This window comes from Cervus canadensis, chromosome 3, assembly GCF_019320065.1.
Source record: "Cervus canadensis isolate Bull #8, Minnesota chromosome 3, ASM1932006v1, whole genome shotgun sequence".
In the NCBI taxonomy this organism is placed as follows: domain Eukaryota; kingdom Metazoa; phylum Chordata; class Mammalia; order Artiodactyla; family Cervidae; genus Cervus; species Cervus canadensis.
This window is the reverse complement of record NC_057388.1, coordinates 72362745-72388816: the sequence shown is the minus strand read 5'-3', so window position 1 is coordinate 72388816 and position 26072 is coordinate 72362745. Positions and strand designations below refer to the sequence as shown.

At 46.4% G+C, this 26072-nt stretch overlaps 1 protein-coding gene, 1 long non-coding RNA gene and 3 other non-coding genes across 13 annotated transcripts in view; 3 read left to right on the top strand and 2 right to left on the bottom strand.

Moving 5' to 3' along the window:
* Positions 1-1410: 1410 nt before the first annotated feature.
* On the top strand, positions 1411-1490 carry LOC122439012. The gene has a single exon (XR_006268753.1). It is a non-coding gene; the product is annotated as a small nucleolar RNA U2-19 (small nucleolar RNA).
* A 141-nt stretch (positions 1491-1631) lies between these two features.
* LOC122439011 lies at positions 1632-1703 on the top strand. The gene has a single exon (XR_006268752.1). It is a non-coding gene; the product is annotated as a small nucleolar RNA U2-30 (small nucleolar RNA).
* Positions 1704-2104: 401 nt separating this feature from the next.
* On the bottom strand, positions 2105-5199 carry LOC122438520. Of its 2 annotated transcripts, none has more exons than XR_006268582.1 (4): positions 5063-5199; positions 3137-3226; positions 2609-2731; positions 2105-2295 (listed from the first exon to the last, which is right to left on the bottom strand). It is a non-coding gene; the product is annotated as an uncharacterized LOC122438520 (long non-coding RNA). The 2 variants fall into 2 exon arrangements; XR_006268581.1 differs by having other exon boundaries at positions 2609-2728.
* On the bottom strand, positions 4137-4268 carry LOC122439008. The gene has a single exon (XR_006268749.1). It is a non-coding gene; the product is annotated as a small nucleolar RNA SNORA9 (small nucleolar RNA).
* A 7700-nt stretch (positions 5200-12899) lies between the features above and the next one.
* The window catches only part of CCM2 (CCM2 scaffold protein), a 51469-nt gene continuing 38296 nt past the window's right edge, over positions 12900-26072 (top strand). For 2 of the 8 annotated variants that reach the window (XM_043463449.1, XM_043463447.1), the window contains exon 1: positions 12900-13090. In XM_043463449.1, coding sequence (XP_043319384.1) covers positions 13061-13090 — 30 coding nt within the window. In that variant the 5' untranslated portion in view covers positions 12900-13060. Of the gene's footprint in view, positions 13091-13576; positions 13670-14209; positions 14267-14357; positions 14446-15493; positions 15558-26072 lie in introns of all 8 variants that reach the window. The other 6 variants (XM_043463448.1, XM_043463441.1, XM_043463444.1 and 3 more) reach the window with 5 other exon arrangements.

Sequence of the window (26072 nt, the reverse complement as noted above, 5' to 3'; positions counted from 1 at the left end):
TATGCTGCAGTCCATGGGGTCGCACAGTCAGACATGACTTAGTGACTGAATTAACAACATCAAAATTGTAAAGTGCTAATTTTCAAATGCCTGAAAAAACCAAGCCTCGCATTATTACACACCACTGTTCTGAGGGACCCTTCTGTTAGGATCAGGCTTTGATTCCACCCTGTGCCAGGCCTGGAGCTTCTTTTGAGCAAAGTCTCCTCAGGTTTTATCCTCCCAGTCTCTTAAAAACACCCTCTTCATCCCCTGCCTCTTGGGCTGGTGCTTTTGAAGGGTTTTCCAAACCGAAGTTCAGGAGTATCTGGGGAGTTCTCACAGAGCCTCAAGGTTTCACTTCCCCAAGTTTTGGGCCTCCCCAACCTCCTGGGCCAGGGTTTACATTAAATTAACACGCATAAAAAATGATATGGTTGTTCCAGTGAAACTCGAGACACTGAAACCTGAACTTGATAAAATTTTCATGTCACAGAATAGTTTTCCCATGTAAAGATGTCAAGATTGTTCTTAGGTTGGGGATTGGCCTGTGGGTGGAGCTTGCCAGATCCTACTGCTGTGACCCTGAACTGCAATCATGATTACTGTCTCCACTCTGACAACTCACAACCCACTCAGTAACTCGTTTATCTCACGAGGCTAATGACAGCACACCAAAACTCCTTTCCCCTCCTGAATCTGGCTGGACCTCCGGGTCTGCTGGCCCCTGCCTCTTCTCAGGCAGGGAAAGTGGCAGCCCTATTTGCCACTTCCCAGGGGAAGGGTGTGACAAGCTGGGGCAGTTGACTAGGTAACAGGTGGGTGAGGAAGGACAGCTGGGAGGGGCTCCTGGGGGCTGAGGGTTAACAGTTTCACTGGTTATCTAGGTCAATTTCAGGATGCCGCCCTCTATCCAGTCCCTTCAATGACCCCCACTCTGGCTCCCCTTACTGGTGCCATTGACCTATGTAGCAGGACTCCAGTTCCTGTTTCTTAGCTCTCCTACACAGCTGTACCCATTTTAGGATTTGCTTTTACTTTTGCCTTGTCTCAGAGCACACTAGTTTTGAGTTAGTTGCAGGGAAAGGTCCATCCAAGGGCCCTGGAACCGCCCACATCCGCAAAGGCCACATGACCCAGCCTGAGGGTGCTTGTGAGGAGTTGCTACCTCTCACCAGGGAGGATGTCAGCAGGGTTTCCCCTGGTATGCGGTTCTGAGGTGTGAGGCTTTCTGCCTCTGCCCTCCTCAGGCTGTAGCTGCAGTGACTCAGGGTGAAGGAATCTTTGGGTACTTTTCCATTCATGACATCAGTAACAAACTGAACGTAAACGTGGCTTACTTAACTTTTTCTGGCTCAATCAGCCTTGGCCTAACCTGCTGACATTCCTTGAAGAGATCACCATTCTCTGAGATCTGCTCTTACTAAAGTGGATCAGTGATGAAAGTAGCCAAATCTGAGCATCAGACGACCACCCGGTGTACCTGATGTATGATCTCTGTAGTTCTGAGAAGCAAAATAATTTAAAATAAGGGGTGTGTGTGTGTGTGTGTGTTTGGGTGTGTGTGTGTAAAGGTGACTGGATAATTAAGGGGCTTATTGGTGGGTAAGTGAGGGTTGTGGGTGTACATGTATGAAAGGCTGATCAGTTCTGAGCAATGATGAAAAGTTTTTACTGCAGAACTTTATATAACTATGAAGGTTTCTACACTTGATCTGAGCTCAAAAAAAAAAAAAAAAAGAGATCACCAAAAACAAGCTAAACAGGCTTCCATTACAAAACAGTTTATGAGATGAAAAAGATCTTGAGGATGGAGCAACTCATCCTAAAAGTATCAATCCACATGCTGGGGTCTCAATACTTCGGTGTGTAACCAAGTCTGACCCACACTGGTGTAGAGAACAAGAGCCAGAGAACCCTATTAAGTCAGTGGAACCCACTCTGGGATCTCAAGGTACAGCTCTTGATGACAGGTCCTAGTGCTCTATCAATCACTCTGCAGTCTCAAAAGCAATGGGAATGAGAGACACCTCAGGGGCTCCTCAAATTTGGCTGAAACTCCTTCAGGAAGGGCAGGGCCCTCCTCTTTGTATCTAACACACAAAAAAGAAACAGAGGCTGGGCGGAATTACAAATTTTAAACTGTTTTATTAAACATCGCTTTTTATTCAGGAGATGTCAGAGCGGCCTGGGTCCCAATGTATAGTGAAGATCCTTGTTCTGGAAGCAGACAATATGGCATCCAAACCTGGGGTCAGAGGAGGTCAGTCAGATGTACACATGTCAGCTGGGCCAAGAACCAGAAATTCCTGACTCCTGGAAGGGGAACAAGTGAGGATTTAAACTTCTTCAGAAAACTGGTGCAAAGGCCTGGGTTCAAATTCTGCTGCACCTTCACCAGGTGCATCAATGTGGGCAAGCCACCACCTCAGTTCCCACTTTTTCAACTGTTAAAACAAGCTGGAAACAGCATGGAGGCCTATTGTAAAAATACCTGTTGTAAAAATAAAGTGATATAAGGATATGGCCAGGGATTATTGAATTAAGTGGATGGTTTTGAACCTCTTGGCAGGGAGACCTACAGCAAATGAACAGAAATGATCTGCTAGGACAGACCCGGCATACTTACCACTGCGGATTCCCTGGAAGAATCTATCATCCACAGAAGGAATAACCTCTCAAGTCTCTTCTAGTTCTCTCATCCTGGGATGTCTGCTGCTGAAGCTGGAGCAGGAACACAGTGCAGAGCCTGCTGGGTTGGGGGGCAGTGCCTGTCAGGAACTGTGAAGGATCTGATATACCCACAACCAAAGGCAGGTGACAAAGTAGCCTGTCAGTTACACGGATGCTGGTAGGAGTTGCTTATTCACCACAGCAACATCTAGAGCGTCGGTGTTCTCCAACCGGCCCCATTTCCCACAGGTGACACAGGGGAGCCAGGAGGCACCTGCACATGCAGTGGGCTGCATCACAGAACAGGCTCTCTGAGCACAGGAAAGCCAAATCCTTTACGTCGGACAGAAAGCGTGCCTGCTCTCTGCCCTGGAGGCACTACGTCAGATGTCCCAAGGCTGGCTGTTACCTGAGTATCTTTGAAAATAAAGTCAAAAGGCAGCTAGAATCTCACTCTTGAGGACTGCAGAGACATGAGACTCACCTAGAAGTGCCTCAGACAGCAACTTCAGGAGACGGGCGTGTTCAACGTTTGCACTGAAGAGACGGATCCAAATTTGCTAGAAGCTTTGACCTTCAGGGGAGAAGGTGTGGTGTGATCTCACTGTCCAGGAGCACAGGAGCTCTGCTATGACCATGCTGGCCGCTCTCTCCATCCTGGTGTATCTGTGCCTGGACCCTACAGCCCTCACACCAATGGCATTTCCCTCCAGTCCAAACTTCCTACCCATTTCTGGATTTCATTCCTCTCTCCCTGTCTGGAATTCTGGAAAAGAGCAGACTGTAGGATTGGAGAGGCCTGACTTGCCATTTTCTGGCTAGGAAAGCCGGGCACACAATTCTGACCATGACTCCTTCATCTGCATTGGACCTAAAGCTACCTTATGGTGGTCCTCAAAGATTTAAATAGGATTTACAATTAAGTTGGGCACAAAACATAGTTCAACCAACATTTGTGCCCTCCTAGCCCACGAGGTCTTCCTTTACAATCAATGCATACTGACCTCACCCTCTGTAAGTTCCATGGGCACCCAGCACTGTTGCAGAACTTAGCCTTTGGTTCTATCTTGTTTACCAGCTAATAGTAACACCCTGTATGTCAGTCCCTCAGGGCAGGGCCTATCCCCATTATTTCTTTCTACTCTATATTCCCTGCTGCTGGGCTAACTCCACCTTTAGCACTCCCTCTGAGCTTCATTTTCTTCTGTGAGAGTTTTGTTGGAAAGATAGAATAAAATTTTCAAAGAGCCTGGAACACACCTAACACCCAAAGTCCAAAACAATTTCTGCAAAGATATCAATGTTCTCTAATCTGCATGGTTCAATATAGTAGTCGCTTGCCAAATGTGGCTACTGAGCACCTAAAATATAGGTAGTGTGAAGGAAAAACTGAGTTTTAAATGTAACCATATGTGTCGAGTGGTCACATCAAACAGTACAGGTCTGTGCGCTGCCCAGAATGCCAGATAGGGAAAGGAACAAGCAACTGTCTGAAATTTCTATAACCTTGCTCTGGATGGAGCAGGGCAAGGCCTCAAACCGTTTCGAAATTTTCTTGCAAGCACTGTAGGAATGCACAGGGTCACCGCAGACCCAAGCACGCTGGAGGCTTGCGGCCCACATTCCTTCAAGTTCCTAAAGCTCTGGGCAGACAGCAGTACTTTCACTTAGCACCAGCCTGCACCAGAACCTGGAAGAGATCATGAGGTTGAATTAAGCCTACTTGGGTTTCTACGGACACAAATAGACCCACAGTAGGGAAGAACAGACGAGGGACAACAATCTTTTCTGGCTCAGAGAGTGAGGGAAACGGTCCTGGGGGAGGCAACCTGACAGAACAGGGTTAACTTTAACTTCATTTCTTACGAGCCTATAAATATCCTCACCATCACATCATTAAACAAAATAGCTCTGTCTTCCATATTCTCGGTATTTTTCTTTTTTTTCTTTTTTCACTATTCAGAGAATACTTAGGAACTGCAGACCAAAAACAGGGACCCACTTCTGGGAGCGGGGGGCTGGGCCGGGGTAGCGTCACTTACCAGCACATCTTAGAGGAGCTCCGCTGCGGAGCAGCCGAGGGTCGTCCACCTGGAGGGGGCACACGGTCAGCTAGAGGCAGGTCTCGTATCGCCTCCCTAGTTCTCGCCCCTTGGGAGGTCATACCCAAAACCTTATTCCTCCCGGCGCCGCCCGCCAAGCCCGCACGTATACTCCGAACAAGACTCGAAGATCGGTTAGAGTCCCCCTGCAAACGCGGGATCGAACCGCCAGGGCCGAACACCCGGAATGCGCACCGGACCGACGGGCCCAAGCGCGGGACAACTTGGGGAGAGCGCGCCAGCTCCCACTGAGTCCAGCGCCCGGCAAGTCACACCCTAGCAGGGCCTCCAGCCTCCACGATCCTCACCTGTACTTAGCAGGTCGCAGGCACCACCTGGGACCCTCGATGGCAGTGGATGGTAACAACATCCAGGAGCACCCTTACCACCGCAATCACACTTGGCTGCAGTAGCGCACATTCTACTTGCGTCACCACGCTTCCCGCCCGCAGTGGTAGGTGCATCACGTGACCCGCGGTCCTGCGCGGCGCCAGGAGATGACGTCACGAGAGCGCCGGAGCGAGGCGGGGTGTGCTTTAGCTGCTCCTTTCGGCTGAATTGAGAAGTGGATGGGAGGCTCACCGCCTTACTGCTACCTCGGGGCGGGGACTGAGGGAAGCGGACTTCGTAAAGGAACAGGAGTACCAGAGCCGGCGGGGAGAGGGGCGCGGGCAGGCTGGTGCAGGCCAAAGGCAGCACACAACTCAAGATTATGTTTCAAAGGACCTGGGAACCCTCTTTCTGAAATATTGTCAAGGGACTGAAACTCTGATCTCCTTGTGTCTTGGAAGGTTAAGAGCCCACTTGTCGCCTGACTTCAAATTGCATAACCTGCCTAGGGTAACGGGTTATGTGCTGTTAGCTATATAGAAGAGTAGGATTTCTATGTTTGCATTTTTCTTCATTGTGATGCGCATCACATTCTGGTTTAATACTTACCCGATAATAAAATTGTTTTCTTTCTCTTCTAACTTTGTGGAGAGGTTCTCTGAGTTGAGAGGAAATTTTGTTTTTTGTGTGTGTATTTTTTGACTGTACTGCGCAGCTTGTGGGATCCTAGTTCCTCCACCAGGGACTGAACCCCGGCCCACAGCAGTGAAAGCACATGAGTCCTAACCACTGGACTGCTGGAGAATTCAGCAAGTATTTCTGCCACACTGGCTGAGAAAAGCACATTGGAAATTACTGAGACTAGCAAGGGCGTGGCTTGTTGGAGATACAGTAAGTACTAATGGGGTTTTAAGAGTCTTCTACATAAGGAGATGCATGAGAACTACATACTCAAGTCTTGAACATTAGGCTAGGAAAGCAAGAACTTGGTTCTGTAAAGAAAAGCAAGCAATACTGAAAACTCATATTTTATGTATGTCTGCATGCTAAGTAGATTCAGTTATGTCTGGCTTTTTTCGACCCCATGGACTGCAGCCCACCAGGCTCCTCTGTCCATGGGATTCTCCAGGCAAGAGTACTGGAGTGGGTTGCCATGCCTACCTCCAGGGGATCCTCCCAACGCAGGGTTCAAACCAGTGTCTCTTACAGCCCCTGCATTGGCAGGAGGGTTTGGGGGAGTGGGGGGGTGGGGTGAATCTTTACTGCTAAAGTTACCTGGGAAGCCCTTTTTTATGTCTAGTACCTAGTAAATATATTCAATTTGACTTGGAGAATTTTGAGCATTACTTTGCTAGCGTGTGAAATGAGTGCAATTGTGCGGTAGTTTGAGCATTCTTTGACATTGCCTTTCTTTGGGATTGGAATGAAAACTGACCTTTTCCAGGCCTGTGGCCACTGCTGAGTTTTCCAAATTTTCTGGCACATTGAGTGCAGCTCTCACAGCATCATCTTTTAGGATTTGAAATAGCTCAACTGGAATTCCATCACCTCCACTAGCTTTGTTCATAGTGATGCTTCGTAAGGCCCACCTGACTTTCACATTCCAGGATGTCTGGCTCTAGGTGAGTGATCACACCATCGCGATCATCTGGGTCATGAGATCTTTTTTGTATAGTTCTTCTGTGTATTCTTGCCACCTCTCCTTAGTATCTTCTGCTTCTGTTAAGTCCATAACATTTCTGTCCTTTATTGTGGCCATCTTTGCATGAAATGTTCCCTTGGTATCTCTAATTTTCTTGAAGAGATCTCTAGTCTTTCTTTTCCTCTATTTCTTTGCATTGATCGCTGAGGAAGGCTTTCTTATCTCTCCTTGCTATTCTTTGGAACTCTGCATTCAAATAGGTTTATCTTTCCTTTTCTCCTTTGCCTTTAGCTTCTTTTCTCAGCTATTTGTAAGGCCTCTTCAGACAACCATTTTGCCTTTTTGCATTACTTTTTCTTGGGGATGGTCTTGATCACTGCCTCCTGTACAATGTCACAAACCTCCATCCATAGTTCTTTAGGCACTCTATTTATCAGATCTAAGCCCTTGAATCTATTTGACACATCCACATCCACTGTATAATCACAATGGATTTGATTTAGGTCATACCTGAATGGTCTAGTGCTTTTCCCCACTTTCTTCAATTTAAGTCTAAATTTGGCAATAAGGAGTTCCTGATCTGAGCCACAGTCATCTCCCGGTTTTGAGCAAATGCTCAAAATTCTCCAAGCCAGGCTTCAACAGTATGTGAACTGTGAACTTCCAGATGCTCAAGCTGGATTTAGAAAAGGCAGAGGAACCAGAGATCAAATTGCCAACATCTGTTGGATCATCAAAAAAGTAAGAGAGTTCCAGAAAAACATCTACTTCTGCTTTATTGATGACACCAAAGCCTTTGACTGTGTGGATCACAACAAACTGGAAAATTCTTAAAGAGATGGGAATTACAGACCACCTTACCTGCCTCCTGAGAAATCTGTATGCAGGTCAAGAAGCAACAGTTGGAACTGGACATGGAACAAAAGACTGGTTCCAAATGGGAAAGGAGTACTTCAAGGCTATATATTGTCACCCTGCTTATTTAATTTATATGCAGAGTACATCATGTGAAAAGCCAGGCTGGATGAAGCACAAGCTAGAATCAAGATTGCCAGAAGAAACAGTAATAACCTCAGATTCACAGATGACACCACCCTTATGTCAGAAAGTGAAGAAGAACTAAAGAGCATCTTAATGAAAGTGAAAGAGGAGACTGAAAAAGCTGGCTTAAAATTCCACATTCAGAAAACTAAGATCATGGCATCCGGTCCCATCACTTCATGGCAAATAGAAACAATGGAAAACAATAGAGAAACAATGGAGAAACAATGGAAAAAGTGAGAGATTTATTTTTGAGGGCTCCAGAATCATTGCAGATGGTGACTGCAGCCATGAAATTAAAAGATGCTTGCTCCTTGGATAAAAAGCTATGACCAGCCTAGACAGCATACTAAAGAGCAGAGACATTATTTTGCTAACAAAGGTCCATCTAGTAAAAGCTATGGTTTTTCCAGTAGTCATGTATGGATGTGAGAGTTGGACTATAAAGAAAGCTGAGTGCCAAAAAATTGATGCTTTTGAAGTGTGGTGTTGGAGAACACTCTTGAGAGTCCCTTGGACTGCAAGGAGATCAAACCAGTCCATCCTAAAGGAAAACAGTCGTGAATGTTAATTGGAAGGACTGATGTTGAAGCTGAAACTCCAATATTTTGGCCACCTGATGTGAAGAACTGACTTATTGGTAAAGACTGTGATGCTGGGAAAGATTGAAGGTGGGAGGAGAAGGCGATGACACAGGATGAGATGGTTGGATGGCATCATTGACTCGATGGACATGAGTTTGAGTAAGCTCCGGGAGTTGGTGATGGACAGGGAAGCCTGGCATGTTGCAGTCCATGGGGTTGCAAAGAGTAGGGCACGACTGAGCAACTAAACTGAACTGATGATATTCAGTTTATAGTATTCAAATCCCATTATTTCGTTAAATGTCATGTGACAGAGTAGGAACAGTCTGCTAACATGGAAAGTAAGTGTGAAAAATGTGTAAGCATTAGTTGCTCTGTCATGTCTGATTCTGCGACCCCATGGACTGTAGCCTGCTGGGCTCCTCTGTCTGTGGACTTCTCCAGGCAAGAATTATGGAGTTCGTAGCCATTCCGTTCTCCAGAGGATATTCCTGACCAGGTGAGATCCAGGTCTCCTGCACTGCAGGCTGATTCTTTACTGTCTGAGCCACCAGGGAAGCCCCAACATGGAAATTAACCTACAGAAGTTAAATGGCTTGCTGAAGATCTCACAGAAGGCTAGGGCTTGATACAGGTTGTTTAAGCTCAGAATTTACTGCTCTCCATTCTCTCATTAGCTCCATGTTACTCTGCCATGAGATAATCAAAGAGAACCAGGGAAGTAAATGGTTATGAAGGGTCAAAGTATGGATGTGAGAGTGGGTGTGTTTGTGTGTGTGTGTGTGTGTGTACGTGTGTGTGTATGACCAAAAATGGTGGACTTGCCAAGGACTGAAATAATTTTTTTTTCTGAAATGATAACCAACAAAAGTCACTAGAAAGGGCAAGATGCTCCAAGTAATAAAAAATGATACCAAAACATTAAAAACCACACAATCAAAGCTCAACTTCCTTATACAAGGAGGCTGCATGAGACTGGCTCAAAGAGAGACAGACCTATGAGCAATATCTTAACTACTTCAAATATTGAAAAGAACTTTTTCTAAAACCACATCTCCAGACTTTCCCAACGGTCCAGTGGTTAAGAATCTGCTCGCCAATTCAGGAGACAGAAATTTGATCCCTGGTCCTGGAAGATTCCACATGCAGTGGGGCAACTAAACCTAAGCTGCACAGCCACTAAGCACACACACGAGGGCCCATGAGCCACAACTACTGAAGCCTTTGTGCCTTAGAGCCTGTGTTCCCCAACAAGAGAAGTCACCACAGTGAGAAGCCCAATTGCTGCAACTAGAGAGTAGGCCACACTCACGGCAACTAGAGAATGCTGGCACACAGCAACTAAGACCCAGCACATCCAAAAACAAATAAAAATAAAACCACATTTCCGAATAGTAACTTCTTTATTCTTCCAAATCAATTGGGATGTATGCCTGGAAATAAAGTTAGTGATTTGGCTCTGAAAGAATATATAGAGAGTAACAACCACCTGGAGACTTCACTGGTGGTCCAGTAGTTGACTCCACGCTTCCACTGCAGGAGGCCTGGGTTTGATCCCTGCTCAGGGAACTAAATCCCACATGCTGCAACTAAGACCTGGCACAGCCAAACTAACAACCCTGAAAAAACAATAAGGAATCTGTCTTCCTGAGTTTTGTGAGCCATTCTAACATTATTTGCATTCAAGGAGTGGATCCTGGGAACCTCCAATTTATAGCTGGTTGGTCAGAAGTACAAGTAACAATATGGATTTTTAATTGTCATCTGAAGTGGGATGCAGGGCAGTCTTGTGGAACTGAGCCCTTTACCAGTGAGATCCAATGGTATCTACAGGTTGCTATATCAGAATTGATTTAATATAGGACAGATAGCTGGTGTCAAAAAATTGGTGTGGGAAAAAAGCCCACACATCTGGTGTCAGAAGTGTGAGTATGGTAGTGTGAAAGCAAGGGAGAAATATAGGAATTGAGTGAGATTTTCCTAACATTAGGTTAAGGGAAGTTTTAGTAGGGTTATTGACAGCATTATAGCAGGATGAGTATGCAAAGGTACATTAGTGGAAGATCTAAAATATCAGGCCTCTTTTCAGTGAATGGTGGGGGAATAACCACTGAATGCATTGCATTATTTGTGTCTGTGAATGTGGGAAGCTAAATTATTGCCGGAGGGAGATTGAAAAGTCATTTCCCACACTTCGGCTTTATGTGCCAAAGGGACTGGAATACCTAATACCTTTAGGGAGTACTAGAGACCACTCATTTCTTTGGTATCTTTATCAAATAGGGTTCAATCAGGAGATAGAAACAGTGTAGGAAACATTTACTATAAAGAATTATTAAGTATAACAGAAAATTAGGGTAACAAGGGAATCGGTATTAAGCGTGAAAAGAACTCTGAATACAAGAATAGTAGATACAAGGAGCAACTACTGTACTGAAGGCTACTGCAGGGAACACAGGCTCTTCCTTCCCCTGGGGCTGAGGTCCAGACTTTGTCAGAGATAGGATAGCTACAGCTCACCGAATGGCAGAGAGGTGCTGGCAAAGCTTGCTGAAGTGTACCCTCTACTGCAGTGGCCCCCAACCTTTTTGGCACAGCACCAAGGACCAACTTCGTGGAAGGCAATTTTTCCACGGGCATGGTAGCTGGGATGGTTCAGGCAGTACTGTGAGCAATGCGGAGCCATGGGGAAGGTAGATGAAGCTTGGCTTGCTGGCCCGCTGGTCACCCCCTGATGTGTGATGGCTTCGTTGCTAACAGGCCTCCCAGAGGATTGGGGACCCCTGCTCTAGAGTGCAGGGAAAACTGTTCTTGGAGGGGGTCTTGCTGACCACTCCGGATATAAAACTTCTCAAGATGAGTGCTGAAGGAATCTGCCGGCTGCTGGGTGTTGCTGGCAGGCCCCCACTGCAGAGTCAAGTGCTTGGGAGAACCCAGAATAGGAGAAACTACCCCTGATGTAGGAAGGTGCACGCTTCAGAGGCCTCTTTAAGCATGTGCCTGCCAAGAAAACTCACTGAATCTAGGTAACAAAGCCCCTTCCCTCTCACACTGCCTCCAAGCAGTTTCTCCTGGCAAAGCTTCATACTGGGTTACTTGGCAAAGGACTAATGCTCAAAAGGCCAAACTCCATCCTGCGATGAGAATTGAGAGTGAATGTGAAGCTGAGAGATAATCTACTGACCGCTGCCACAGGAGGCAATACTCATAAAAAAGATCAGTTGAGGCAATTAGCGGTTTGTTTCGTGTGAGTTTACATGCTACCTGTGCTGCAAGGTTCTTACTGGCAGCTTAGTCGTGGCAAAAGAGTGGGCCTGCTGCAGCTAACTCCAATTTGCAGTGTACTTTTTGGCCAAACCAATCCGTCCGGATCTCATTGTAAAAGTACTTCTAGGTGACTGGTTAAAGTTCGAAGAACTGTGGTGTTGGAGAAGACTCTTGAGAGTCCCTTGGACTGCAAGGAGATCCAATCAGTCCATCCTGAAGGAGATCAGTCCTGGGTGTTCATTGGAAGGACTGATGCTGAAGCTGAAACTCCAATACTTTGGCCACCTCATGCGAAGAGTTGACTCATTGTAAAAGACCTTGATGCTGGGAGGGATTGGGGGCAGGAGGAGAAGGGGACGACAGAGGATGAGATGGCTGGATGGCATCACCGACTCGATGGGCATGAGTTTGAGTAAACTCCGGGAGTTTGTGACGGACTGGGAGGCCTGGCGTGCTGCAGTTCATGGGGTCGCAAAGAGTCGGATACGACTGAGCGACTGGAATGAATTGAACTGAACTGAACTTCTAGGTGACTGGTTAAAGTTCGAAGTTTTATTCTGTAGGGCCCGGACGTGTTCTGTTGCATTGAAACTTTCCTGACGGGTTTGTATAGGAAGTCTGGAACATAGGAAGTCTTCCTAGTGCCTGCAGGAATGGCAAGTAAAGGGAGAAAAGAAAAGGGAGAGGTCCTGCGCCCCTCGCCCAGGCCCGGCTCCTCCAGCAGGCCCAGCTTTTGGCTTCCCGCCTTCCCCGTTCCGCAAGCCCCGCCCTTCTATCCCCACCGCCCTCTCCGCCGGTCCCGCCCCTTCGTCAGCTCCGCCTTCCCCTCCCACAGGCCCCCTCCCATGGCCCCACGCCCTACCTTCTTCCTGCGCTTTACCTTCCCCACAGGTCCCACCCATCCCGCCAGCCCCGCCCTCCGTTTCCTGTCGGCCCGAGCTCCCGCTCCCTGAGCGCGAGGCAGGCTGGGAAGTTGGCTGCCGTAAAGATGGCGGCAGACTTGAAAAGCTGGAGGCGCTCCCGTAGCTCTGAGGGGCAGGAGGACGGGCTGAAGGCGGGGCAGGCGCGCTCCGGCCCTCCCAGACGGGCGTGGGGGGGTGGTGGGTAGGGGCGCGACAGACGCGCTCCCGCGTCCTGAAGGGGCGGGGAGGGCAGGCTAGTTCTCGGCGGCTCTGAAGGGTTGGAGGCGGGGCGTGTGGGCCGAAGGGGCGTGCGCGCACGGGGCGGGGCGTATTCGCGGGGGCGGGGCCGCTCCCTAGGCCCGGAAGTGCGGGGTGTGGGGTGCAGGGCGCGGACGGCCCCTGGCGGCCACGGGCGGCGACTGCGGCCGGGCGAGCGGCGCAGGACCGGCGGTGGCCGCCGGGCCAGGGCGAGCATGTAGCGGCAGCGGGCGGCGCGGCGCTCCCGGGGCGGGCCAGGCCGCGGGGGCCGCTCGCGGAGACATGGAGGAAGAGGGCAAGAAGGGCAAGAAGGTGAGCCTTCAGAGCGCGTCCGCCCGAAGGCTGAGCCGGGGGCGTGCTGGACCCCAGACCTAGGCAGGCGGAAGGCTGAGGGGCTGGGGCTAGGCGGGGAAGGGCTCGGGGGACATGGGAGGGTCCCTCGGGGCTGCCCGTCGGTCGGCCGGTATGGGGCGTGGGAAAGTCTGACTTGGGAGGTCCGTGGAGGGGAGTTCTGATTTAGGTTCGGTGTGGGGAGGTCTAGGACGGGAGTCCGGCGTGGGAAGGCCCGGCACGGGGAAGTCCGAGGTGGGAGTCCGGCGTGGGGAGGCCCCAGGTTGGAAGTCCGGCGTTGGGAGGCCCGGAGGCTCACTCTGTTGGAGGTGAGCGTGGTGGGCACGCCCGGGCCCCCAGGTGAACGGCGCACGGTCGGGCCCGGGACAGGGTCGCTGGAGTCAGTCTCCGCGCTGGAGTAGGAGACGAGCCCCTGGACAATGGGTTTAGGTGGTCTTTTGCCTGCAGGGCGCGCGGGGGAGGAAGGAGCCACGCCTTTCCGCCCCTTCCGGTCAGTGACTCTCCCCCAAACCTAGGCTCTCCACATGGCCTTCCCGGCGGGTGAGTGACCAGGGGCTGCAGAGCAGCTGGCCCCGGTTATGGGCCAGAAAGTTTTCTAGGGTCAGTGTCTTTGAGAAAATGGGGTGTAAGGTTAACGTAGAGACATTTGCTGCTTAGTTGACTTCATTATTGGCGTATCAAGTAAAAACAAAAACTGCTTCATGATACAGCCCGTTCACGCTTCTGCCGGCGCGGGCTGAGTTTTGCTCTACCTGGTACCAGCTGAGCGATTTCAGTTACATTTGGCAGTTGGATTTAGGACATAGTTCAAGAGGCTCCTTAGTCTGTGTACTTTTTAAACTGTCTTTAATTACAGGCTCGAGTAATTGATAAAGAAACTCAACATTTCAAGGAGACAAATAACCACATGGGATAAGCTATCATTGAAATGAAAAGTGGATTTCAATGAAATGTATCTTTCTTAAGTACAGGCTTTATAATCCCAAGTGTCTTACTTGTTATTTTCATTTTTACGTATGTGCACTTTATGCACAAGTTTAAAACAGACCTTTATAAATCTTTTGATTTTCTGCTCTTCAGAGCCAGCTGTGTCCTTCAGTTGAGGATTACTCATCACAAGGGGCCCCATTTCAAAAGGTATTTCAAATGAAGTGCAGCCAGATGGTCTTTAGGAGATTGTGTTCTGCTTCTCTCACTTTATTTACTCATTGTTTTGTTACGTTTTTAGCACACCTGTCTAAATTGAAGTGCGGTATCAGTTGCAGTTACCCGCAAAGTTGGCTTAAGTCTGGAAAACAACCCAAGAAAGTGATTCTGTAAGCAATTGACCACAGAGGGATGCTGCCCACCAAAAAGGGAAAAATCTGAATTTAATGTTTCTACCAAAGCTGGTAGAAGGCTCCGTAAGAAGTGCAGTCAGTTGCATCCTTCCCTGTCACAGATAGGCAGGTGGGCCAGGACCCTATAGGAGAAGGCCTGTCACCAGCACTCTTGGCTGCCAGCATTCTATAGATTAGCTGGCTCAGTTCTAGAAGAGGACCAATCCTAGCCACATGGTATCTTCCACAGTCAGTCCAAACGGTGTCTGCTAAGGAGAATTATTCCTTTCAAGTGGGTACTAGCCTGTCTGTGACAGGGAAGGATGAGAATGACTGAATTTTTTCTAGAACTTTCTACCAGCTCTGGAAGAAATATTTGAATATTCAGCATATTGAGAGAGACAGAAGTGGTAAGACACTCCTGAGTTTTAGGAATAGAAGTAAAAAAACCAGTGAAACTCACGAATTTTATCATTGGAGGCAATGGAAAGATTTAAGCCTAGAGAAGATTAATACATTACATTGTTTATTAAAGGAGATAGTCTGTTATTACATAGTTGCCTAAGCCAGGAGTTTTGTGTTTTCTCTGTATTTTGCCACTGCCCTAGCCCATTTTCCCACAGGCAGACTAGACAGAAGGCTCTGAGGCATAGATTCCTATCCAGGCCACGACTTAGCACACTTTATCTCTTACTCTCAGCCAATTGCAAGCCACCAGAACCTTCCTGCTCTCTCTCCCATTCAGTGTGAGGTCACATACAACTCAGTTTGATGCTTAAGTTATTCTCATTATGCTAAGTTAACCAGAGCGCTCTATTTTAAAGCTTCAACACAAATTCAAGCTAAAGCAGCAAATAAAGACTTAATAGTTTTATGAAAGTAGCATTTGGACATTTAAATTCTCTTTGCACGTTAGCTTCCTCAAAAAGTGCAGATTTAAACCTTAAAAAATGTGCACTGTAGGCTTTTCAGGTCTTCAGATGCTTGTCTCGGTGTTCTGTCGAGCAGTTATTCAGGCTTGTTCTAACGTGGCCTATTTCCTCAGGACAGGACTCATCGAGCTGCCAGAGAACCAGTAGACCAGAGTGGATTTCATATAAAGTGTGCAGGTACAGCCCTGTCCTTTCTCAGGCTACCCTGGCACATATGATGAGGATGACTTGAGCCAGTAATGCCCGGTAGAAGGCGCTGGGTGATGGGGTGTGGGAGGAGCTGGTGGGGAGTTGGGGAGGCCTGAGGGATAAGCATGTGGATAGAGAGGTCCACCAGCTGCCAGAGGCCTGGGACCCGGGGAGTGGGAGTGACCACGGAAGTCCCTCTCCTGCCTAAATGTCCCCAGAGTGACTGGTACCTTTCAGACCACAAGTCCTGCTTGAGGGTTTGGAGAATAAGGCTGCCTCCTTATAGAACAGACCCAAGATCCATGAATTTTGATACTATTCTGTCAAGATGTAATTCTTTTTTGTAGGAAACTTGGGTGTACATCTGAGTTGTATTGTGGGCCTTTTAATAAAAACACTTGACTCAGATGAGGATCACAGCCCTTGGGAAGACATAGTTGTGGAAAGTCACTGTTGGCCCTCAGCCATGTTCAGGTCCTGGTTTCTGCTGCTTCTGCTGCTGTTGGGTCTGAGGTCCCATGATTTCAGCCTGAATGACGTTAAATCTTTTTCCATTTATCCATTTTATTTGTATTCTTTAAAAAAAAAATTATAAAGTACCCTAGAAATATAGGACTTGGTGTAAGTGATAATGAAGGTACTATTAACTTTGTCAGGTGTAATGTTTGTATTATGTTTTATCAAGTTCTGAACTGATAGACGCATACACTGAGATACTTATAGGTGAAATAAGATGAATTCTGAGATTTGCTTTGCTCAGACTAGAGAGAAAAGAGGGGAGATAGCTGAATGCTTTGGCAGTGGGTATTCATTATTTGTTATTCTGCCTACTTCTGTGAATTTTTGAAGTTTCCGTATAAGAAGTGGGGAGAAAAAATTCCTCTCTGTTGTGGGTCCCTAGTTATCAGCTCATGTACTTGCCAAGTCATCCCCTGGCTAATGTCTATGAGGAACTCTGAGCTTGCGCTAGACTAGCCCTCAGGCAGCCGTATGTTCTCCACAGGTATGTGTGGGTATGTGTAAGTGTTTGTATGGCTGAAATGAAAGTTTAAAGAAACAATTCTAACTATAAGCAGTGCACTCTCGCTTTTTTTTGAACTGCTGGTCATGGCCTAGTAAATTGCTTTTATAACTAAATTGATTCTATAGGTGTCCCAGTGATAATATGGGTTAACAGAGTGACTTTGGGCCTCTATACCATGTTTTGTTTTCTCTCGAATAGTTGCCACAGGGATTCTTGGGTGGCATTTTGGCGCCCTGGGCTGAGGAGGCCAGAAGACCACTGCAGGAGGTATCTGGTGGGGACCAGATGTCAGGCCATCAGTAGATGAGTCCAGAATAACTGGCAAACATGGGTCTCATTCCTTTTCCAGTTTGGATAATTAACATTTATATAGTATCATGTATTTATTATTTTTTTGCATTAGGAACTTAGATTCCCTGTTCTTCTTCAGTCAGATTGATAATCCACTGACCGTGATAGTTTAGACTCAGAAAGCTCATCAGAATCTTAGTAGTACTTTTCTGTTTCTGCTCTGATCATCATTTGAGAGGAAGATAGTAAAGGAAGACATTTCTGTGACAAGTCTACAAAGGAACTGCTTTGGAATGAGAAGGGATGTCAGTATTCTACCCTGTGTAGTCAAGGACAAGTGCCTTCTGTCCCCTATAGGTTTGGTCACTGCAGTTACTGTGGTCTTTTGTTTCTTCATTTCTGTCAGCAGTAATAACCCAGCTGCCCCATCTTCATCACCACCCGGGTGTGACTCAGTTAAGTACTATAGATTTAGCTGATCTGTGTGAAATCATCCTGTTTATATATTTGAGTGCCTGTTTCATGCTTAGTGCAGTGAGAAGGGCTGAAGACATTGCATTTTGTTTGCAGAGTAAGCTCTTCACACCACGTTAGAGAATGAGAGAGGGCCAGTGCCATTATATCAGGAGAGACACAGGCATCTGCTAATTCCCCTGGGGGACCATGTATGTGATATGCAGAAGCAGGAGAGGTGCTGGGAGGGCTTGGCGCCCAGGGCATGGGAGGGTGGAGTTTGGTTTTGGTCCTAGGTACAGCTGAAGCCATTGGGGGTTTTCATTCATTCCTTTAAGAACTGTTCATTGCCATTGACTTTGCGCTGGGTGCAGATGCTAAGGAGACACAGGAGCTCTGTGGCCACAGAGCTTGAAGGGAAGCTCAGTGGACAGACGGGGACGGATTTTAACGAGTGTGATTTGATAAGAGTGAATAAGGAAACATTTTTGTTATGAAGACATCAAGTACAAGTATAGAGAAAGTCTTCTAACAGAGCCCCTGTCCCTCAATGTCAAGTATCATCAGTGCATGGGCAGCTTGTTTCAGGTACACTTTTTCCTCATCCACCCCTGCCCCCGAGCTGTTAGGGGCTGAACTGTATCCCCCCCCCCGCCCCCCCAGTTCATGTGGTGAAGCCCTGACCCCCAGTACCTCAGAATGGGTATGCATTTAGAGAAGGGCTTTTAAAGAGGTAATTAAAGGTAAATGAGGTCACTAGGATGGACCCTAATCCCATGTGACTGATATCTTTGTAAGAAGCAGCAGTTTGGACACAGGGACACCAGGGATGTGCATTCAGTAGAAAGATGACCTGAGGATCAGGGAGAAGATGAGCATGTCCAAGCTGAGAAAGAGGCCCCAGGAGAAACCAGCCCTGCTGACACCTTGGTCTCGGACGCGCAGCCTCCAGAACTGGGAGAAATATCTGTTGTTGAAGCCACCAGGTCTGTGGTGCTTTGTTCAGGCAGACTAAGACAGTGGGCTATTTTGAAGCTGACCCTGAACATCAGGTTGATGTGCTGAGTCTGGTGTAGTCAGTCCTGTGCTAGGGTGGTTTTGGTGGGGCCCTGTGTCAATCTAGCCCGGAGGTTCTGGGGACCTGGTCTCCACTGTAATCTTAGACATGGACGAGCTGCTTTAAGAAGCGGGATCACATAAAACAAAACAAAACAAAAGAAGCGGGATCACCTGCATGTGCTCTGGGCCACAAACTGCCCACTCTGTGGTCATGTGGCCTTGGGTCTACAGCAGGGCGTGGGCCTGAACCATGTTGCCCAGCCTCCACGCCATCATCCTGACTGGTGATTTTTGTGGGCCCTCTCACTACTCCTTTTGCTCTTTCTTATCTCTCAGTCCTAGGCCAGTGGCTCTTCTGCAAATGAGGCGCTCAGTTTTAACAGTTACGCAGTTGAGAGAGAGTTTAGATTTGGATTTGTCAATTTAGCAGGAATAAAAAGGACATTTTTTTCTTAGGTCTGTGCCAGTGCCAAAAATGTTGCAGTTTTTCCTCCTAAGTGTGCCTGAACAGTAGCAGTTTTCTGCTGGATTGTGTTAAGAGTTAGGTGATTTGATCACAGGCATTAGATGTGTACAGTGCCATGAAAATAATCCTCTTTAGTGAGTGCAGTAGGAAGTTGGAGTTTGGGCTTTTGTTCGAGGCTTAGGATGGTGAACTGCAGTGTGTATCTTGTAACCCAGGAGGTGGAATGAATAGTTGAATTCTGAAAGTGAGAAAAATGGTCAGTCTGACCCTGTTGTGTTACTGTTCTTCGGTAAAGCCTGTTGTGGGAGTCACCTGCTCGGGCTGGGGTATGTTGTTTCACCTGTGTTGTTACCTGTGACTCTGAGAGGAAGAGAGACTTTTATTTGAATCTTTTATTCTTCATTCTATGGTTTGAAATTACACACACTATTTTCCCCAGATATATAATATGCTTCCATGTGTTGTTACAGTAACTCTACAGTCAGGTGTGGTTTGGAATATTTCATTTTCCTTTTGCTGTTTACACGGGGGGGATACAGTTTTGTTAATTAAATGCCTTGGACAGACCTGTATGTTAGGTATGTTATCCTCCTTGTCACATGTCAGGAAATGTTCTGGGACCGACTGTGTCTTAAGTGTTTTATTACAGCTGGTGGACATGTCACTCTTCAGTTTTGTTCTGAGATATGCACAGTGTCTGAAGCAGACCTGCCCATGGTAATCTGATGTCAGACCTTTTTCAGCTCTGTTCTGAGGCTCCTTTTCCCAAATAATCGTGCATCTTCAGTCCCATTTCTCAAAAGGGAGTATGCAGCCATAGTCTGCTTCCTCCCCATGCCCCCCCGAAACATTTTAAAGGGTTTAAATTTTTATTATGTATTTATTTATTTGGCTACACTGAATCTGAAATCTTCACTATGGCATGTGAGATCTAGTTCCTTGACTAGTGATTGAACCCAGGCCCCCTGCATTGGGAGCATGAAACCTTAGCCACAGAATCACCAGGGAAGTCTCTACCCAAGCATTTTATTATGAAAAGTTTTGAATACACCAAAGTTGCAAGAATTTTATAGCAAATACGCATATATACACTGCCTAGATTCTGCCATTAATGTTGGCTGTATTTGTTTTATTCCATATCTACCCATCTTTTCATCCTTCTACCCATCCATCAACCCATTTTCTTTTTCTGATGCATTTCAAAGTAAATTGCAGACATCAGTTCACTATGATCTAAACACTTCAGTGTACATATCGTTAGAGTTCAATATTTGTTTACAATTTTCTTTTGCTGTAGAATTTATGTATGGTGAAGTGTAGACATCTTAAATGTACATTAGCTAGGGACTTCCCTGGTGGTCCAGTGGTTAAGAATCTGCCTTCCAATGCATGGGATACGTCTACTTCTGCTTCATTAACTGCTAAAACCTTTGACTGTATGGATCACAACAAATTGTGGAAAATTCTTAAAGAGATGGGAATTGCAGACCACCTTACCTGCCTCCTGAGAAACCTGTGTTCAGGTCAAGAAGCAACAGTAGGAACTGGACATGGAACAACAGACTGGTTCCAAATTGGGAAAGGAGTACATCAAGGCTGTATATTGTCACCTTGCTTATTTAACTTATATGCAGAGTACATCATGTGAAAAGCCAGGCTGGATGAAGCACAAGCTGGAATCAAGATTGCCTGGGAAAAACATCAGTAACCTCAGATATGCAGATGACACCATCATTATGGCAGAAAGTGAAGAGAACTAAAGAGCCTCCTGGTGAAAGTGAAAGAGGAGAGCGAAAAAGCTGGCTTAAAACTCGACATTCAAAAAACAAAGATCATGGCATCCGGTCCCATCACTTCATGGCAGATGGATGGGGAAACAATGGAAACAGTGACAGAATTTATTTTCTTGGGCTCCAAAATCATTGCGGATGGTGACTGCAGACTTGAAATTAAAAGACTCTTGCTCCTTCGAAGGAAAGCTGTGACAAACCTAGACATCATGTTAAAAACAGAGACATCACTTTGCCAGTAAAGGTCCGTCTAGTCAGAGCTATGGTTTTTCCAGTAGTCAGGTATAGATGTGAGAACTGGACCATAAAGAAGGTTGAGCACCAAAAATTGATTCTTTGGAACTGTGATACTGAAGAAGACAATTGAGGGTCCCTTGGACTGCAAGGAGATCAAACCAGTCCATCCTGAAGGAAATCTGTCCTGAATATTCATTGGAATATTGAATGGAATGCTGAAGCTGAAGCTGAAGCTCCAATATTGTGGCCATCTGATAAGAGAAGCTAACTCACTGGAAAAGACACTATACTGAGAAAGATTGGAGGCAAGAGGAGAAGGGTGAGACAAAGGATGAGATGATTGAATGGCATCACTGACTCAGTGGACATGAGTTGGAGCAAACTTCGAGATAGTGAAGGACAGGGAAGCCTGGTGTGCTGCAGTTCATGGGAGTTGCAAAGAGTCAGACACAACTTAATGACTGAACAACAACATCAGTATTCTATTTTACATATATACCACAATTTGATTCCTGTCACCTTTGGTGGACATTTAGGTTCTTTTTGGTTTTGTATTATAATGAAAAGCTTCTATGAACATCTGTGAATGACTCATTGTGTGGACGTATGTTGTCATTTCTCTTCCCCAGATAGCTAATAATGGACTTGCCCAGTTATATGGGAACTATATGTTTAACTTTATAAAACACTGCCAAGCCATTTCCTACTGAATTTTTGTCTGCTAATTCTGTCAGTTGTTGAGAGAAAGGAGAGAGGGGGTGTTAAAATCTCCAGTTACTGTTTTAGATTTGCTTGTTTCTCCCTGTAGTTCTGTTTATTTTAGCTTTGTGTATTTTTGAAACTCTTCTTATGTATATGCATATATAGGATTACTGTGTCTTGAAATGGTTTTTTTTTTCGTTATGAAATGACCATCTTTATTTCTGGTAATCCTTTTTTTGAAATCTCTTTGGTCTGATACTAATATAGCCACACTGGCTGCATGTTTGCACTCTGTGTCTTTCTCTGTTTAAATTTTCGGCTGCTCTGGGTCTCCTTCGCGGTGCGTGGGCTTTTCTAGTTGTGGTGCACAGGCTTAGTTGCCCCAGGACATGTGGGATCTTAGTTCCCCAGCTAGGAATCAGCCCGTGTCCCCTGCATGGCAAAGTGGATTCTTTTTTTTTTTTGCAAAGTGGATTCTTAACCACTGAACCATCAGAGAAGTCCCCCAGAGCTGTGTTTTTATCATAATTACCAGAGGCAGAAAAACCCATTGCTGCACATTCTGTTGGTGGTATTTTATCACCTGGAATACTCTGGGTAGAAGACATTCCATAGCCATGAATTTCCCAGAGTACAAAACACCTGCTTGGGAAATCCTTATTTCCAGAGACTCCCCGGTGCCACATCCCTCTTGGGTCTGCCGCCTCTGTCTGCCTCATCTCGTTGAACGCCCACTTTCAGCAGTGGAGTGTTGTGTTCTTGCCTCTCTGTCTTTTTCTTTCCATTTTTGGATCTCAGATACAGAGGAATAAGTTAATCATACATATGGTTGGTTCCTGCCAGGCCTATCTGGTGCTTTCTCTTGGTTTTATTTCTTCCCTTATTTGCTCTTTTTCTTTGAAACCCAGTCCTCACTCCTCTTTCATACCCCTCCTTTATTGGCAACCATCCTTACCTATTTTACTCGGGTCCTTTTGTTTGTGTGTGCCCTTGTAAAATGTGTGCTGTTTTGATGTGTGTTGTTTAAGAATCTCTTTATTTTGACATAATTTCAGAACTAAGGAAAACTGCAGAACTCGCTTGGGAACTCCTGTGAACCCTTACAGAGTTAGTGCTGCGGTGGCGGCTGTCGGTGTGCTATGACTCCCACAAGAATGAAGCTCCGGCGTCATTCCGCATGTGCTGGCTTTGGGTGGCTGATGGAGAGTTCAGACAGTAAAGACCTACTGCTCACTTTGCCAGGTGCAGGCAGACTGACTTTTGTTTTCTTCCTAGAGGGCACAGCTTTCTTCTGGAAGGCCCTGGTAGTGTCCGAGGCGGGAGTCAGGGAGCTACCTATTGTAGCAACACGTTCAGGCCTGGTTGCCATGCTGGGTCAAGTGGGTGCAGTGACCCTGCTGTTTGAGAGCTCCATAAACCAGAGGCTTCTGTTACCCTGACTGGGTGGAGCCTTGAGCCCAGACTTGGGATCAGTAGTGTGTCTTGGTCCTTTAGGGCTGCTAGCCACTCTTGCCATGCAGGGTCACCTACACCAATCTCCAGGCCCTCACATCAGCTTCTCTCTCAGTTACGTGGGTCATTGAAAACAGCTAGTGCAGCTCAAACGGATAAACCACAGTCAGTGTTCAGTTCAGCAACACAGGAATGTGTAGGCCATGGGGGATCAGGCTCCTCAACCTTGTCCTCCTCCCCGACAGACCTCCCCGACTAGGTCCCACATCCCAGCCTGGGCTCTTGTATCAGTAGCCATCTCCTCCCACCCAGTTGCTCCACAGCCTCCCTAGCCAGCTTGGCTTTTCTCTTTGTTCTGTTGGAACTCCAGCCTATAATAGAATGTCCTATTTATGATGACAAATACATACTTTAGGGTTAAAATTAACAAAAACATCCAGGGAATTCCTTGGTGGTCCAGTGACTAAGACTTCAGGCTTTCACTGCCAAGGGCACAGGTTCAGTCCCTGGTAGGGGAACTAAGATCTCTATAAGAGAAACTCCTGAAACATACAAACATGACCTTAAAGGAGTGGAAGACACTTTGTATTTGGGTAAATAACGGCGTCCTGACTGTATCAGCTCTCCTTGAGTTAATTTTTAATGTGATCCCAATAAATATACCTTTGGACTCTTTAATGGAGGGACATCACTTGACTTAAAGCTCATTTGTGTTATGAACAGGCAAGAACGATCTCTGAAAAAGAAGAAAAGCAAGGGAACAACCCCAGATTGGGTCATGCTGTCATCCCTCTGATTAAAGCTGTGGGGTTGTCTTGGAATAAGCTGCAGGAAGTGGAGAAAATACAGAAACAGACCTCACTCCGTGGGGAACCTAAGAGCACAGTAAAATGTCATTTTGAAGTGGTGGGGATATTGACTGATGGGTGGTACTAGGGTAACTGGTTGTATGGAAAGGGATAAAAGCAGATCCATCCTTCCTACACTAGAGTGAACAAAGGTGGTTCAGAGATTTAAGTAAAAGCAAAAATGATTAAGCCATAAAGGTACTAGGCAAAAAGATGGGTGAATTCTTCAGTGATGTGGGAGCTGTGGGACCTTTCATTATTCAAAATTCAGAGCAGTGAGGGGAAAACGCAGATCTGATAACATAAGCATAAAGTAAAAATGCTTCCCAGGTGACTCAGTGGTAAATAATCTGCAGGCAATGCAGGCGACCCAGGTTCCATCCCAGGTTGGGAAGATCCCCTGGAAAAGGAAATAGTCAACTCCCTCCAGTACTCTTGCCAGGAAAATCCCATGGACAGAGGAGCCTGGCGGGCTATGGCCCATGGGGTTGCAAACAAGTTGAATGTGACTTAGCGACTAAACAACAAGCAAAGTAAAAAGACAACAAATTAAGAAAAATATTTGCAACTTACAAAACAAAAAGTAATTACTCCCTGTGTAAGGTGCTTCTAAAAATAGGGAAGACAAAAACAGGACCTGATAAGAAAAAACAAGTCGAGAGAATAAAGACTGAAAAAGGAATGTAAATGGCTTTTAAATGTGTGAAAAGGCAACTGAGACTCTTGCATAATGAGAGAAATGTAAATTAAGACCAAAGAAAACAAAGAATGAGCTACTCCTTTTCACCTTTCAGGCCAGCAGAAATCCCTGCTTGGTCACGCATGAGGAACTGACCAGCACAGCCCTGACACCTTGTAAGGGGCAATGCCTGGCTGAACTAAGGTGCCCTGAATGACCCAGCATCTCACTCCCAGAAACCTCGAAGGAAGCATTGGCAAAAACATGAAGCAGTTTGTGTACCAAGCTGTTCCTTTTGGCCACTTCCCACCCCTGGGATACAGGCTCACGAAACTGTTACATCCTCATTGCAGGGTGGGAGGCAGCGTGGAGCCTTGTGCTTGGGTGTGGATCTGAATGCTCTGCTGCTTAGATGGTTATCTAGTGGGGAGGGGTTGGTCTCTTAGCGTGGGCCTTGTGAGTTTGAAACCATGTTATGTTTTACAATATTACAAGTTGAATCCAAACATTTTAAAAAATAAAGTCACTTAAAAAAATCAAAAGCGAAGTATAAAAATAGCAAAACCAAACAAGACGGAACCCCACAGAGAGGAATTATTTCACTTAATTAAATGATAGAAATTTGACAGCAGGCCGGCAGTGGGACATGCACTAAGGACGTAAAAAGTCACAAATTGTTTTCAGTAATCATTTTATTAGTAATAGTGGTGGTGGTGGTTTAGTCACTAAGTTGTGTTCGACTCTTGAGACCCTAGGCCCTGTTGTCTGCCAGGCTTCTCTCTGCATGGGATTTTCCAGGCAAGAATACTGGAGTGGGTTGCCATTTCCTTCTCCAGGCAATCTTCCCGACCCAGGGATTGAACCCCAGTCTCCTGCACTGCAGGCAGATTCTTACCCACTAAGCTACCAGGGAAATATAATACTGATATTGTTATTTTGCAGCTCTTAACAATTGTGTTAGGATTTGTGGAACATAGTTACATTAGCAACATTATTCTCTGACTTTCATCCTAGGAGGATTGGGTAGGTGCAGAGAATACCAAGGAAGACAATCAATAACCCTATAATCCTAAATTTGAATTCTATAAACTCTGGAAGTTTTTCTCTTAAACACAAGATGCTTATTTCCTCGCTCTCTCTGGCACAGAGCCCCGGGAGGCAGCAGCACCTTCAGTGAGTGGTGGTGGGCCTGAGGTAGCTCTTTGCTCTGGGAGCAGCAGTGCCCATCGGAATAGTGGCAGATTCCACTATGCCACTCATAGTGGCGGGAGAGGTCGCCACTGGCCTGGGGTGTCCTGGAGCATCCATGAGAAGATGACGAAAAAAGTTGGCTTAAAACTCAACATTCAGAAAACTAAGATCATGGCTTTCATTCCCATCACTTCATGGCAAATAGATGGGGAAACAATGGAAACAGTGAGAGACTAATTTTCTGGGCTCCAAAATCACTGCAGATGGTGACTGCAGCTAAGAAATTAACAGATACTTGCTCCTTGGAAGAA